Source organism: Vigna radiata, unplaced genomic scaffold (genome assembly GCF_000741045.1).
Source record: "Vigna radiata var. radiata cultivar VC1973A unplaced genomic scaffold, Vradiata_ver6 scaffold_265, whole genome shotgun sequence".
In the NCBI taxonomy this organism is placed as follows: domain Eukaryota; kingdom Viridiplantae; phylum Streptophyta; class Magnoliopsida; order Fabales; family Fabaceae; genus Vigna; species Vigna radiata.
Window position 1 is genome coordinate 110,889 of NW_014543983.1, and position 15,263 is coordinate 126,151.

Below are 15,263 nucleotides of genomic sequence, written 5' to 3' on the forward strand. Positions count from 1 at the left end.
TCCCACATCGACTAGAGATAAGGCCAATTTATAATATATAAGTGAGGTGCAAACCTCACCTTACAAGCCGGTTTTGTGGGGTTGAGTTAGGCTTTAAAACCCACTTTCTAACAATTTGGATGAACAAATACACTAGATCATGGGTTAGCGAGGATTATGTATTTGATTCTAGTATCATGCCATGTTTAAATGTGAGGGTGAAGATGGAAATTTGTGTTTTCAATCACAAGGCAAGCCTGAACAGGAAGTTTAGACATTTTACTGGTAAATTATACATCAGCTGACACCTTACAATCAACAAAGAATGGCATTGCAGCCTAGACAAGAGAAGTGACATAGTGTAATGACATCCCTTGGGATGTAATCAAAGATGTTGTGTTGTCCAATGACTGACTAGAGCCTTATATGCATACCAAAATGTTCAAAATAACATGTAAGATCAGGATTTGGACATTCCTCCCAGACTCACTTTACGAATAACTGAAAATAACATAAACATCTGCACATATTACAATAAATCTGTTCTCAGCAAACTGAATCATAAATAGATAATTGATGCATACCAGCATCAAAAGCTTGTTTGCACCATCAGAAATGGCAGCATGCCCTTCATATTGGTCTGGATCAAAGTCATTCAAAGCAGCAGTAAGATATTCACCTGCAGGGGTACTCTTAACTATTTCAGAGCCAGTTCTAACTAGAGCAACTGTGCCATCACTTTTATCAGTGGCCAAAGGTGACGTGGCCACAGAACGAGAACTTGCAGTGTTGCCAGAGCCATTTCTGTATCAAGCCAACCAGAATATGATCGATAATCATATGCTAGGAAACAAAAACAAAACTTACAAGGAATAGAATAAATTGTACCTTCCCATATCCCGAGGCTGAACATTAGCTGGCCCACGAGCTAATGGACTTGACAACTGAAAATAAAGCATGAATTTTAGGGAGCCAGAGGTATCCCTCATAGCAAAAAAGAAAAAAGAAAAAAAAAAACATGACATCGATATAAAATAATTGTTACATTACTCTTTGGATGCTATTTGGGACACGTATGTATACATTACCATGTGTTGCTGAAATCCTAATTTATCAAAATAAAACAAATAATGGTAGGAAAAATGACATCCATGGTTGCAGCCCATAGAATAGAAGCCAGTTTTTGAATTAAAAGTTCTTCACACTCAAACATTACTTATATGCAAGATAGAAAGGACTTAGTTCTTTGAGACAACCATTAATCAGAAAAAAGAGGGCCATATTATACAGTGGAATTTATTCAAACAAATGACCATAATTTGATATACAAACATTAAAATAGTTAGAGTTAAATTTTAAAGTGCGGATAAGAATACCCCCTTTTTACACAACACATATAGTGATAGTATACAGTTATTCTAGAGAGTTGTGAAACATCCCTACCTTGGGTGATCCAGCCGTTGATGCTTTCTGAGTTAATCTATCAAACAATTTCTCATTTTCTTCATGCAACCTCTGCAGACCATCAAATATCAAAATTAGCCCCTCACAAGACTGATATACAACTATAGTGGGCAGATAAATATTCAATACAGCTGAAGAATTAAACAAAAGAAATATCCAAAACCTTTTAGACGGAGTATATATTCTAAAAACTAGAAGGTGAGAAAAAACAAAAAAAAAAATTTAAGCTGTGTTTCTAGGCTGCAGGTTTAGCTTTTATATTTTTTGCCCTTTCATCATATATATTAACAATGACAAACTAACTATATCCCCATTTGAGTTCTAGAATTAATTATCACTTAAACAAGGTCGTCCAGCCACACCATGCTCTCGTATGTATACTATTTAGCATCTAGAAGGTCATCAGAAAATAGAAACCAAAATTTTAAGCTGTGTTTTCTAGTCTGCAGGTTTAGCTTTTTCCTTTTTTGCCTTTTTATCATATATAAAAATGTCACCATATTAACCATACCTCCGTTTCAGTTTTAGTCTAAATTGTTGCTTTCAAACATAATGGTTCAACCATTCAATGTACTTGTATTGTATGTACACCGTTTTACATCTATAAGATGTACGAAGTGCTGTGGCCAGTAATATTTCTTATGAAAATTATGGTTTAAGTTGAAAGCAATTGTTAGGTTTCTGGGTTTGAAACCTAACTAAGAACACTAAGAGTAGGTAGAAACAGTAATAAAAGAATGAGTTTTTCTATTATTCAGGGTAAAAGAACTCTCTTTACAAAGAATGGGTGAGAGCATAATCTCCCTGGTTGGGAGCATAACCTCCATCTTCTGGCCAAAGTCCAGACTTACAATGAATTTACTCAATAAATCCCCCCCTGTACAGAACTCACTCCCTATTTATAAAGTTTCTCTTCCCCTTCCCACTAACTAACTAAATAACTGTCAAATAACTCTTCCCTCCTAACTGTCCTTCTCATTTCCTCTTCCTTCTATCCTAAACCCTAACATATCACCCTATATCCTATCATTACACCCTGCTACATAACAATCTTGTCCTCAAGGTTGGAACAGGAAAGCTTTGATCTCATGGCTCCTCTTCATCAACCTGTTATCATATGAAGGGAACCCACTAGATGCTGCCCTCCAATTCAAGTCTAGAGGCTTGGGTGGTGGCCAATCCTCCTGCAATGACTTCCACTCTTCCTGGATTCTTTTAGCCCAATTTTGTGAAGTCCTCAAAATCTCAACTTTGACTTAATCAGCCCTTGTAGCAACAACACTTTTGGCAGCTGCTCCATCTACTTACAAACTCTCATATAAAATTTCCACACTCCCCATCTGTGTTACTGCTGCCCAAATCTCATAGACTGCTTCTTCTGTTCCCTTCAACTATCTTTAGTAGAGTTGGGGTCAGATTTTTCCAAGAAAGGTGCTTGAATTTTTGATGCCAAGTCTCTTGCACCCCTAGACTACATTTTCCTTTTTGTTTGGATGTGCTTTTGTTGATCCTTTGGTGCTTTGAACTTTAAAAGCATTTGTTGCCCCTCTTGTTTGATCTTGGGTGTCAATCCCTTCATAAGTGATCAACTCTTCTCTTTTCACCCACGAAAAAATTGGTGTCTCCTCACCCTTCCTAGCTCCATTATTGTTAGTGGCATCCTCTTCTTTTTGCTCCCAATTGCTTGCATTTTCTCCTCCACCTGAGCTTTTCTTTCCTGTCTTTACTGTTTTGACATTCACACCACAACCTACCACACTATCTCCACTAAAAACAACAACTTTTGCAACTTTCTCAGCAGCAGTAAAAATAACAGCTTTTGCAACTTTCTCAGCAGTAATAAAAACCACAGGTTTTGCTACTTTCTCAGCAGCAGTAAAAACAACAACTTTTTCAACTTTTCCAGTAGCAGTCACACCCATGTCTCCATCACAGTTTTCACCATTGCCTTCCTCTCCACATATATTTTCTTCTCTCATATCCTGCCCTCTAATTCTTGCAAAACCATCAACACTCAAAACTGCAACTTTTGTTTCTTTTTTCTTCTCAAAAACAGAGCCTCTATCTCTTCCTCCAAACCCCATTATTAATGCCTCTTTCAGCCCTTTCCAAGAAAGGTTCTTGGTTTTATTTTTCCAGGCCTTGAACCAATAGATTGTGCCTCCCTCCATGCAGCTGTAAGCCAACCTGAGCCTCACCTTCTCTGTGACATTTTGGGTGTCAAAAAACTTCTCTGCCTGAGAGATCCATCCCAATGGGTCCAGCCCCTCAAACCTGACCAATTCTACCTGCTGCCTCCAATTCTGTTCACCCCCGTCTTCCTACATCTCCTCATCATCTGAACCCTCTTTCTGCTCTTTCATGACAGATTCCTTACTTCTTCCTAAGCCCTTTATGTGAATCTTGATTTCTTGCAGCATTTCTCTCATTTCTTGCATATTTCTTCTGTATTCTGCCATGTTCATTTTCAGTTTGTTGGTCCTCCTCTCCAAGGTATTGTTTCTTCCTTCCATGCCTTCACTCTTTCTTGATCACGTCTTGATCTGGCAGCCCTCTCCTAAGGAGATTTGGCAGTCCTCTCCCAAGCGGAATCCGACAGTTCTCCCTTGATGATGTGGCAGCTTCTTGATCCTTCATCCCCACTTCAAAACGGCAGATCGGACCAATTTGTTAGGTTTCTGGGTTTGAAACCTAACTAAGAACACTAAGAGTAGGTAGAAACATAAATGAAAGAATGAGTTTTTCTATTATTCACGGTAAAAGAACTCTCTTTATAAAGATTTGGTGGGAGCATAACCTCCCTGGTTGGGAGCATAACCTCCCTCTTCTAGCCAAAGTCCAGACTTACAATGAATTCACTCAATAAATCCCCCCTTACAAAACCCACTCCCTATTTATAAAATTTCTCTTCTCCTTCCCACTAACTAATTGTCAAATAACTCTTCCTCTTCCTTCTATCCTAAACTCCTTATAGCTTATCACCCTATATCCTATCAGCAATAACCATATAATAATAGGAAAAAATAAATAAAAGACTGACAATCAGACACAATTGCCAACCATAACAGACCTCAATCAGTGCATCACGTTTCTTGAGTTCCTCTTCTAGTTTTCTGGTTACTGCAGAAGAGTCTACGCCATCTCCAGTAAATTTTGAATTGGATAGATCAGCAGACTCTGGCTCTGATACAGATATTGAACTAGATTGAGCTTTAATAGTTTCATTGAGTTGAGTTTCGAGGGTCCTGATTTTAGCCTGCATCAGATAGACAGAAAAATGGAACACGTGAATTGTCTTGCAAGCATGAAGATAAACACATCATTACACCGATATAAGGATTAAATTTAGTTATTTGTATTTTTAATAATTCACGAAAGGGTATATTGATACTGTTAAACCAGCGATCTTAAAATCAGACTGGCTAGTTCGACCAATCCAGTTCCTGGTTCAATGAACTACAGCTCTATCCAAAACTGGTGAAACCAGTTTGAAGCCAGTATTATTAAAAAAACAAGAATTTAAAACATCTTTAAGGTAAATTAAAGCACATTTAATAAATATAGAACATACAAATAAATTAATTTAGAAATTATTATTAGTTTTTTATCTTACAAAAAACATAATTTGGTCACTTATATTAATTTAAAAATTGTTTATCTTGATTTATTATATTTTATATTACATCAATTTGTCATTTTCTTTTTGCTTTCTACACATGAAGTTGTATTGTTAATGGACATTATTTTGTTTTGTAAAAAACATAAAGTATTAAGTTATATTTGTTTTAGTCTCTTTTCATGTTTTCTTTGTGTTAAGAACCTAAAATATGGTGCTTTGTTTTCATTGTTATATAATTATTAGAAATTAATATCATCTAGTTATAGCTATTTTATTAATGCTGTTTCAAACACATGTGAACCTCGAAACCTTGAATCAGCAGTATTTTCACCGATTCAATGACTTATTTGGTTTTAAAAACATTCGTTCGAACTACTCAATCATGACATTATCGTTGCTACAGCTTTGTGTTAGAAATGTCACCTGTACAAATAAATTTGATAATATAAATAGCACTTGTTAGCATGTAAAAGAAAGGACAGCACATGCAAAGCATTGAACAAGATGTATAAAGTCCAAAACTCAAACGGAAGAGTGAAAGAAAAAAAAAAAGGAAACAAGAATTTAGGAAGAAGAAGCAATTGCAAAGAATTTAAAGTTCAATTATAAGTTATGTATATAAGTAACATAAGGCTTCCCGACAAACAAAACTGATAAACATCCATTCATTAGAAAATTTATGTTAGACCATTGTAACCTTTTATCGAGAAACTGTTGTTAAAGTACTTAGAAATTGGACTTGTATATCATACAAGAAGTTCCCATAAATAAGTAATGCAAGCTAGTATAACATAGGACCAACCTGCAAACTTTGGATGGTTGAATCTTGCTCTTGAATCCGCAATTTTTGATCTTGCTCTAAATGTAGAAGTTGAGCAACTTGATTTCTAAGCTGAGTATTTTGTTCTTTCTCTATATTGTGTTTGTCTGACAGCAAAACATGCTCCGACTACAACAAATAAAAACAATGATGCAGGTCACAGGCAAGGCAGATGACCTTATGTTAAAAACATATCAACTTAGAGTTGCTAATAAAGGATATTCTCACGGAATTAGGACCAGCCCAAAATATTGAATCGTGCTAACTAAAGTAATATGTTGTTAAAGAACAATTCATGAAATTAGAAAAAGCAAAAAAACACTGTAAAATATAGATTGGGATAAGACAAAAATTGTCAAATAGTTATTGTAATTTCATGGATCAGAACTCAACACAAAATGTTTAAAAAATTTAACAGAACACCCACCTCAGCAAACTAAAATCAAGATGACATCAGAAGATGCACAATGTTGGATTTGATAGAATACTTGACAACGAGTATGCAGTTGAAAGACTGATTTAAAACTTAAATGCATAGATGTTCTTTTAACATGTTGTAGCACAAATAATAAAGAATTGCTTAATGAATTGACATAACCCAAGCATATCACATTTTCACAAGTCACCAAATAACCACTCACTGCATAAAGAACTGGAAAACTGTTACAAGCTAATTCAAATACCAAACCTTTAAATCAGTCTGCAATGCAGAAGAAACTTTCCATGCCTTCTGCACTTCATTAAAGAGTAAAACACACTGATCATTTGCATCTTTCAGCGCTTGCTTGAGCTCCAAAGCCTCTTGCTTCAGATCATTAATTTCTTTTTCTTTCTCATAGAGCTCCTTTCGTGCATCATTTGCCTAATAAAGAATATGACAAATACAATACATGGTATAAATACAAAATTTGTAACCATTAACACCCTAGTTTGCACTCAACATCATTAATCCACATACAATCTTATCAGATGTAATATGTACCAATGACTTTAAAAATAATCTAAAAGAAATTCACATTAACGAGTAAAAAGATCAAAAAGGAGAAATGAGAATGGAAACTTACAACATCTCTCCACTTCTTAATTGTGTCTCGATTTCCCAAGCTTAACATAGAATTTCGAGCTCTAGCAGAGAAATTGAGAGACGACAATGTCTCAGATAAATTTGAAACACTTGGACACACATTCACAATCATCAGAGTTTTTGAACTCCCACCTGCACATATTAAATAGCACTAACTGCAAAAATTAGATCATGTGCCTGAAATCGGTCAGAAGGAACTGATCCAAATCAGGATGAATCATGAAAAAAGTCTATGATTGCATGGAGAATCAATTTACAGAACAAAAAGAGTGAAAAGCAAGAATGACTATACTTATAAATGAAGGTAAATCTTATACAGAAAATGCAGGTAATTAGTAAATGTTGCTTCATTTACCAATGTCTTTGTCTATCCATCATGGGATAATGTATCTTTTGGTGGAATACAAGACATCAATGTAGCAAAGCCACCCAAACCCTCAACAAAAGAAAAATAGGCAATGATTGAATAAAAGGACAATTATATTATTTTGAAACATTCACAGAGAAGCCATTGTTCTTCCTAATGGCAAGGACCTAAACTTTTTATAATAAATTGAAAGAAGCTCCATAACCATTATCGCCTAAAAATTAGCTTTTGAATGTGCTCTCTTTATGAAATTGAAGCAGGGCATCGTTTATTGACTTTTGTACTATTTCCTTCTATCTTTAATTAAAATGCTTCATTTGTGAGGAAAAGAAATAATATTTGTTACTCTTTCAGAAAAGGGAAATTAAAGAAAGGAAATGTCCAAAATTTCTGTAAAAGAACCAAACTAATCTAAAGACAAAAACAAGGGTCCTTTTAAGCACTGATAGAGGAGCTAATTGGAATAAACATGTAATAATAGAAATAATAGACAACAGTCATAGCAACAGAAGAATACATATGCAGCAATAATATTTCTGAGTAAGCAACAAGACCATAAGAATATCAAATGAAGACAAAATCAGACAACAGCTTCATGATTACCCAGACAGCAGCATATGTGATGTAACTATTGTGACAGGACAGGTAACTACAGCTGATATCACTTTGTTTCCAAGTTAAAGTTAGAGGGGGAGATTGAGAGAGAAAGAGAACAGAGTCTCTTTGGAGAGAATTAGAGAATGAAAAGCTTTTTATTCTATTAGAATGTGGTACAAAGGCTAAGCATGTCATCCAGATATAAAGATTCTAGATACACTTAATGGAGAGTGTGAAATATAGTGGAAAAGATTAGGAGAAATCTCCCTTATGTGTTTAACATACACATAGGGTAGTTTATTTATAATGTAAGATAAGAGTTAAACCCTAAATACAGAATGGGCTGAGCCCAATTAACATAAACACACAACTTAACATCTAACAGTCCCCCTCAAGCTGGAGCATATAAATCATATGTTCCAAGCTTGTTACAAAGATAGTCAATTCTAGGTCTTCGTAAGGACTTGGTGAATATGTCTGCCAACTGGTCACTTGAGTTAACAAACTCAATCTTGATATCTCCGGATATGATTTTTTCTCTAATAAAATGACAATCAACTTCAATGTGCTTGGTTCTCTCATGGAAGACAGGGTTAGAGCTAATATGAAGAGCAGCTCGATTATCACATATAAGTGTCATTTGAGTGACATCTCCAAATTTCAATTCACTAAGTAATTGTTTAAGCCACACAAGCTCGCAAGTAGCAGATGTCATAGCTCTATATTCTGCTTTTGCGCTGGACCTTGTAGAAAAGAATCAGAAAACCTGCTCTGATACCATGTTAGAAAGTGGGTTAAAAGCTAACTCAACCTTACAAAACCGGCTTGTAAGGTGAGGTCTGCACCCCATTTATATATTATAAATTGGTCTTATCTCTAGTCGATGTGGGACTTCCAACAACTTCAATATGCGAACAACTGCATCCCAATGGTCTTCACATGGGGAGTTTAGAAATTGACTCACCACACTAACTGCGAAGGAAATGTCAGGACGCGTAATAGTAACAGTTTAATTTACTAACTAATCTTTTGTACTGTTCAGGATTTGAGAAAGGCTCCCCCTGATTTGGTAGGAGTTTGATGTTAGGATTCATAGGTGTCTCAATAGATTTAAAGTTCATTAACCCTGTTTCCTCCAAGATGTCTAACACACTTCCTCTGAGATATGACAATACTAGTATTGGATTGTGCTACTTCAATACCCAAAAAGTACCGAAGTTTGCCAAGATCTTTGGTTTGAAAATGGTGACAAGAGTGTTGTTTCATTTGAGAGATGTCAAGATAGTCGCGACCTGTTAGAACAATGACATCGACATACACTATTAAGTAGATACATCCAGCACTTTAGTGGTGATAGAACACTGAATGATCCGCTTCACTGCGAAACATATCAAATTGTTGAACAACACAGTTGAATTTACCAAACCAGGCCCGAGGAGACTGTTTTAGGCCATATAGGGATTTACGAAGACGACATACCAATCCAGATGACCCCCCCTAAGCAACAAAGTCGGGCAGTTGCTCCATATAAATTTCTTCATGCAAATCACCATTAAGGAAAGCATTTTTGACATCAAGTTGGTAAAGAGGCCATTGTCGAAGAGCGGCCATGGCAATGAATAGACTAACAAAGGTCATTTTTGCCACTAGAGAAAAAGTATCACCTTGGACAACCCTGCAATCTTTCAGAAATTTCTCAGATGGTATGAGGACCGTCAGCACTTTAGTTCCACTACATCTGCATCTGTTACACGCACAGGTACTCCTTTTGTTGGTTTGACTCACTCTCTCAGATCTTGGGTCCTTGACTCAGGCGCCACCGATCATATCACTGGTAACAAGTCCTTGTTTTCTTCCTTGTCATGTTTGGATAATTTATCCTCGGTAACAATGGCTAATGGTATCTAGGGCTTAGGGTTTGTTCCAGCCTGTTCCACAGTCTCCGGTACTCATCGCCACCGCAGTCGCCGCCACCTCATCACAGTCGTCGTTGCTGGAGTTCCAGAATCGACCGACGACCATACCATCTGGATCGTCTCGACCGGGCGACCATTGTGGTGCAAAGATCGCGGCGAACGGACTATCCACGCACCTCGACACGCCACCGCAACCGTCACCAAATCCGCCACTTCTCGGTGTGTGTGCCTGCCCGTCGCTGGCGAGATCCGCTACCGACCAAGACCACCATGATCGCCTCCTCGCCCTCTTTTTGGATATGTTGTCGTTGCGTCAATCGGAGCACTTTGGATTTTTAGGGTTTCTCCCTCTCATGGCTGCCCAACGTGATGATCGGAGTCTATCTCGCAAGCCAGGTAAAGGACGTCCAAAATGTTACCACTATGGCAAGCTAGGCCACAAAATTGATAGATGTTATGCGCTTCATAGACGTCCTCCTCGACCTATAGCAATGGCTAATTCTGATCCACCTCCCCGATCACCGTCTGCAGACCATCCTACTTCATCAAATACCATGTTAGAAGTGGACTTTAAGCCTAACTCAACCCCACAAAACCGACTTGTAAGGTGAGGTTTGCACTCACTTATATGCTATAAATTGGCATTATCTCTAGTCGATGTGGAACTTCCAACATACCTCCTCACGCTGAGGTATATACATCTCGAACGTGGGACTAAACATTAATAGGTGGTCCAATAACGGCCTAATAGTGGGTGGAACAATATGCCCAACAAGCAACAAATATCGCTAGGATAGGCTTTTAACCTGGCTCTGATACCATGTGAAATATAGTGGAAAAGATTAGGAGAAATCTCCCTTATGTGTTTAGCATACACATAGGGTAGTTTATTTATAATGTAAGATAAGGGTTAAACCCTAAATACAGAATGGACTGAGCCCAATTAACATAAACACAACTTAACATCTAATAGAGAGCATTCCCTAGAATTATAACAATTGATGTTTCCTAAACAATCATACACATAAACAAAAAATTTGGTAGCATGCAATATTCACAGACTTCTAACAATGAAAAAACCACACCAAAGTTGTAAAAGCTCATTGGCATTTTAATAAGCAGAGACATCAAAGATAATAAGAGGGAAGAAAAAATCAATACCAAGGGAATCTGCAAGCAGTTTTGTTAGCACTGAATTTTCATAAGGTAAAATATCCTTCTTTGATGTTAAAGAAGACAAAACATCTCCCAACCTGCATATTCATTTTAAAAAAGTAACAAATCAGAAATTTAATTTTTTTCACCGCACCACATTCTTTCAACTAAACTTGCCTAAATTTCTATATAAATAGAAAATAAAATCTATATATAAAACAAGAAAATAGCTGGCACATATTAGGAGTTACAAAGAATCAAATTACATTTCACTTTTGTAGATACATAGAATTGTTATCCAAGCATGGTTCAATACAGTACACAAATCAGGACCAGGTTCAAGTACTATTGTTGTTCCTCCTTCCTTGCAGAGCAAGTTTAATCAGAAACCCACATCTAAACTTGATTGTAAATATGATGTATCGGAGCTTTAAAATCCAGTTCATCATTGATAGGAGACTTCCAAATAAGCTCATGCTAGGCATTGATAGGGGACTTAAGGAATTAAGTAAATGTAACATAAAAGTATAGCCAAATGTAAGTATAGTGCTCAAACACCATAAGTGAAATGCAAACCTGAATCAACTATTAGGAGATTAAATATTGAAACTTTTGTTCCCTAAGCAGAAGCAGAACTAAAAATCTTGTTAGCTTACTTGTTAACATTTGCAAAAAGTAATGAAAGCTGATAAAGTAACACAAATGGGACAACAGAAAATACTTAAGTGCATTGCCACCTAAAGACATGGATGGAACTTAACCAACTAATAAGAAAATACTGACAAATTTACTAATGGAGAAAAATAAAGCATTTAAGTTACATACGCCGAAAGAGACTTCATAACATGCAGCAAATCTGTGACACGGTCCCCACTATCATCTTCTGTTATTAAACCTTCACTTCCAGCTAAATCAACCATATAGAGTTTACTATATGAGTTTTCACCCGTGATCAAATTGTTATAAAATATGTGTACCGTGACGATCCTGACCAAAAAAAAAACAACATGAAATCCAGAGGTGAATTAGTCTACAGCAGTCAGAAAATATGGCAACAAATACACAGAAATATCAAAATAGTAACAACTACAAAAGAAGAACCTTTGACAATCTTCTTTCTGATAATACAATATCACAATGATACATTTAATAGAAAATATTCAAAAACAGATATGCGGGATTCTAGTACAAATATTCGAAAACAGAAAACAATGTAAAAAAAGGGAGGAGGCCCTTTTATAAGTATTTGTGAAAACATGAAATTAAAATAGCAATCTCTTCTCAAACCACCAATACAACACACACATACACACTCGTGTGTGTATCTGTGTATTTTATGGGACATTTCTAGTGAGGGGGTGAGAGGAGTAAATCCTGATCACACAACCATATACTAAGCTAGGCTTGATGGAAACCCAAGCTAGGCTTGCTTGGATGCGTAAATCTTTCCACTCAAGCTTCAAGGAAGAACTCCTGGTTGGATATTGGATAAAATCTTGGAAGGAATCTTAGATGAGTTGTGATCTTGGTTTTGTTGAAGCCATGAAAAAGGAAGAGAAATCAAGATTATAATTCAAAAAAAATACAAGGAATTAGGAAGAACCTTTCATCACTCAAACTTCATAAGATAAGCAAGAATGGTGATTCACCATTTGAGACAAGACTCTCAACATAAAAACCGTCAAGAGAAATTTGAATCACACCATTTTGCCATTCAAGAGATAAGCTATGGATCAAACACCACTCAAGAAAAAAGACAAGGAATTTCACAAGAACACCCAAAAAGTATTATCATTCAAGTTATATTACACGAAGGTGATTAACTCCCTATATAGAAAATAAGGCCATGTATTGTCTTTGACCAAATAAGGATGCTCATGAGAGACATGTTATTCCTAAGGTAGCTAGCTTGTTCCTATCTCCAATCAAAGATAGTCAAATTGAAGCTATGCTAAAAATATGAGTAGATGTTATTAATATTCCTCTTTTACGATCACATCAAGATTGCTTTAATTATTTTTAATCTAAACATCCTTTGTTGAGATTTGCTCCCTTTACACTATCACCTATCTTGATATGTTTCCTACACACACACACACATCCCAAGGAGCAATATTTAATTTATGCATTTGATCTCAACAGATAAATTAGTAAATGTGTGCTAGCTAAAGAAGTCAATCAAAAAGGTATATCGTGCAACTCAAAATAACATAAATGACCATACTTTCAACACAATATAATGTAGGAAGAGAATTTAGACCGTACAAATGAGAAACATTATTCTTTGCCAAATCATTTTCCCGAGTCTGCAATGCAGCTTTTAATACAGAAGAAAACTCAACAGGATTGTCAACCTTTTCCTGTGCCAGTTCCACAAAACATTCAGGTGACCCCAAGCTGAGTTTAGGAGTGTTTTTCCCTGCCTCCAAAAGTAGATCCCTAGTCTGAAAACACAAGAATATAAAAAAAAATACTCACCCTAAATGAACAGAAAATCAGGAAGTACACCAGAAACACAATAGGAAGGGTGCATGCAATAAGTGAAAATAGAAAGAGACCTGTTCATTATATAGCTCACAGACTGTAACACAGAATTTATATTGAGAAGTAGAAGTTGAATCTAAATTGGATAAATCAAACAACTCCTCAAAACAACGAGAATATAAACCTCGATCATAGCTTGATCCTTCCTGGGAGTAACAAATGAACATCAAAGAAGTAATTGATTAGGCCAATCGTCATTGACTCAAGACAAAAGAACACGTTAAAGTAATTCACCCATAGGGCAGCCATGTCATTTTCAACATTAGACAACATTGAACTTAAAACCCCTTTTATTTTATTGTAATTTATTTGAGAGGAATTGTTTTGTGAATGCACACACATAAACAGCAAGAGAAAGAAAGCAACCATAGTGTGTGTCTTTCCAGAATGCGTTTGTCCATATGCAAATATGGAAACATTATATCCATCCAAAGCTGATTGTACCAGTGGTTGAACATCACTAAATAACTCAGCTGCAAACAGAAAATCAAGGGTGAGAAGTGGTCTATAAAGTACATGTTGTAATTTGAGATAATATCTTTAGAATCTTTTTAATTAGAGGAAATAAATACATAATCTTTTATTTTATTTTATTTTTCCTAGTTTTCCTAATTTTCCTATTTCCCTTTTTAGAAAAACTAGATTATTACAAATAGAAGGTATGAGAATGTACTTTTCATCATTGAAAATAATAAAATAAGTCTTATTTTCTACTTGGTATCAAGAGCTTCCGATCTTGAGGCTCCATTCCATTGCACAGTCGTGCCACCGCTGCTGTACAGTCACGCCGCCGCTGCCGCTGTCGCCGGTTGGGGTCGTTGATAGGGCAGAAAGGTGCGCCCAACTCCGACGACCACAATGCCGAAAGTCACTCCGTGAGAGGAGCCGCCACGCGCCTCCACCATCGTCGGCGCATGTAGCCCACACGCCCACCTCTGGCGAGACCCACTCGTCGCCGCCGCCACAGAAAGGGTCGTCGAAGACTCCTGAGTCTGTTCCTAGGGTTGATGACGACCCGTTTGGCCTATATTTGAGTAAATCTGAGTTTTAAGTTCTGCTCTTTTTTTCTCAGTGTGACCCACTCGCCGCCGCTGCCACAGACAGAGTCGTCGGAGCCTCCTGAGTCTGTTCCTAGGGTTTGTGACAACCCGTTTGACCTTTTCTTGAGTAGATCTAAGCTTTTAAGTTCTGCTCCTTTTTTTCGCGGTGTGACCCATACACCATCGTCATCTTGGAGATTACTGGTTGCGTTCTACGGGATGTTTGAAGTAAAAATTATTCCTTTGAAAGCAATGGATGAATCAATGAGTAAGCCCTCTGGATCATGTACTCTGTCCATAAAAGGTAAGATTTGCCTCAATACTGTTGATCATGTGTCTCAAGGTATTTGGATCCTAGATTCGAGTGCAACTGATCATATAACACCTTTTAGTGTGTCCTTCGACTCATATGGTAAAAGAAATATTACAGTTGCGAATGGTTAGGGTATACCTATATAAGGCTCTGGGAATATAATTTTGGACTCATCTATTGTATTGAAGGATGTTTTACATGTTCCTCAATTAGCTAATAGTCTTATCGCGGTGCAAAAACTCACAAAAGATTTAAATTGTTCAGTAACATTTTTTCCAACTTATTGTGTTTTTCAGGACCTTGCCACGAGAAAGACAATTTTAACTGCTAAGGAGCAAAGTGGGTTGTATCTTTTAGTGTTCAAT

General features: G+C 36.6%; 1 protein-coding gene across 1 annotated transcript in view; it reads right to left on the minus strand.

Moving 5' to 3' along the window:
* The window catches only part of LOC106755159 (kinesin-like protein KIN-14B), a 35,811-nt gene that overhangs the window by 14,417 nt on the left and 6,131 nt on the right, over positions 1–15,263 (minus strand). Inside the window, exons 5-16 of the mRNA XM_014637263.2 lie at positions 13,912–14,018; positions 13,560–13,691; positions 13,267–13,445; positions 11,827–11,988; positions 11,008–11,099; positions 6,947–7,098; positions 6,571–6,744; positions 5,865–6,011; positions 4,514–4,699; positions 1,423–1,494; positions 868–923; positions 564–783 (exon numbers count right to left, since the gene is read on the minus strand). Of these exons, the coding sequence (XP_014492749.1) occupies positions 564–783; positions 868–923; positions 1,423–1,494; positions 4,514–4,699; positions 5,865–6,011; positions 6,571–6,744; positions 6,947–7,098; positions 11,008–11,099; positions 11,827–11,988; positions 13,267–13,445; positions 13,560–13,691; positions 13,912–14,018 (1,679 nt within the window). The remainder of the gene's footprint in view (positions 1–563; positions 784–867; positions 924–1,422; positions 1,495–4,513; positions 4,700–5,864; positions 6,012–6,570; positions 6,745–6,946; positions 7,099–11,007; positions 11,100–11,826; positions 11,989–13,266; positions 13,446–13,559; positions 13,692–13,911; positions 14,019–15,263) is intronic.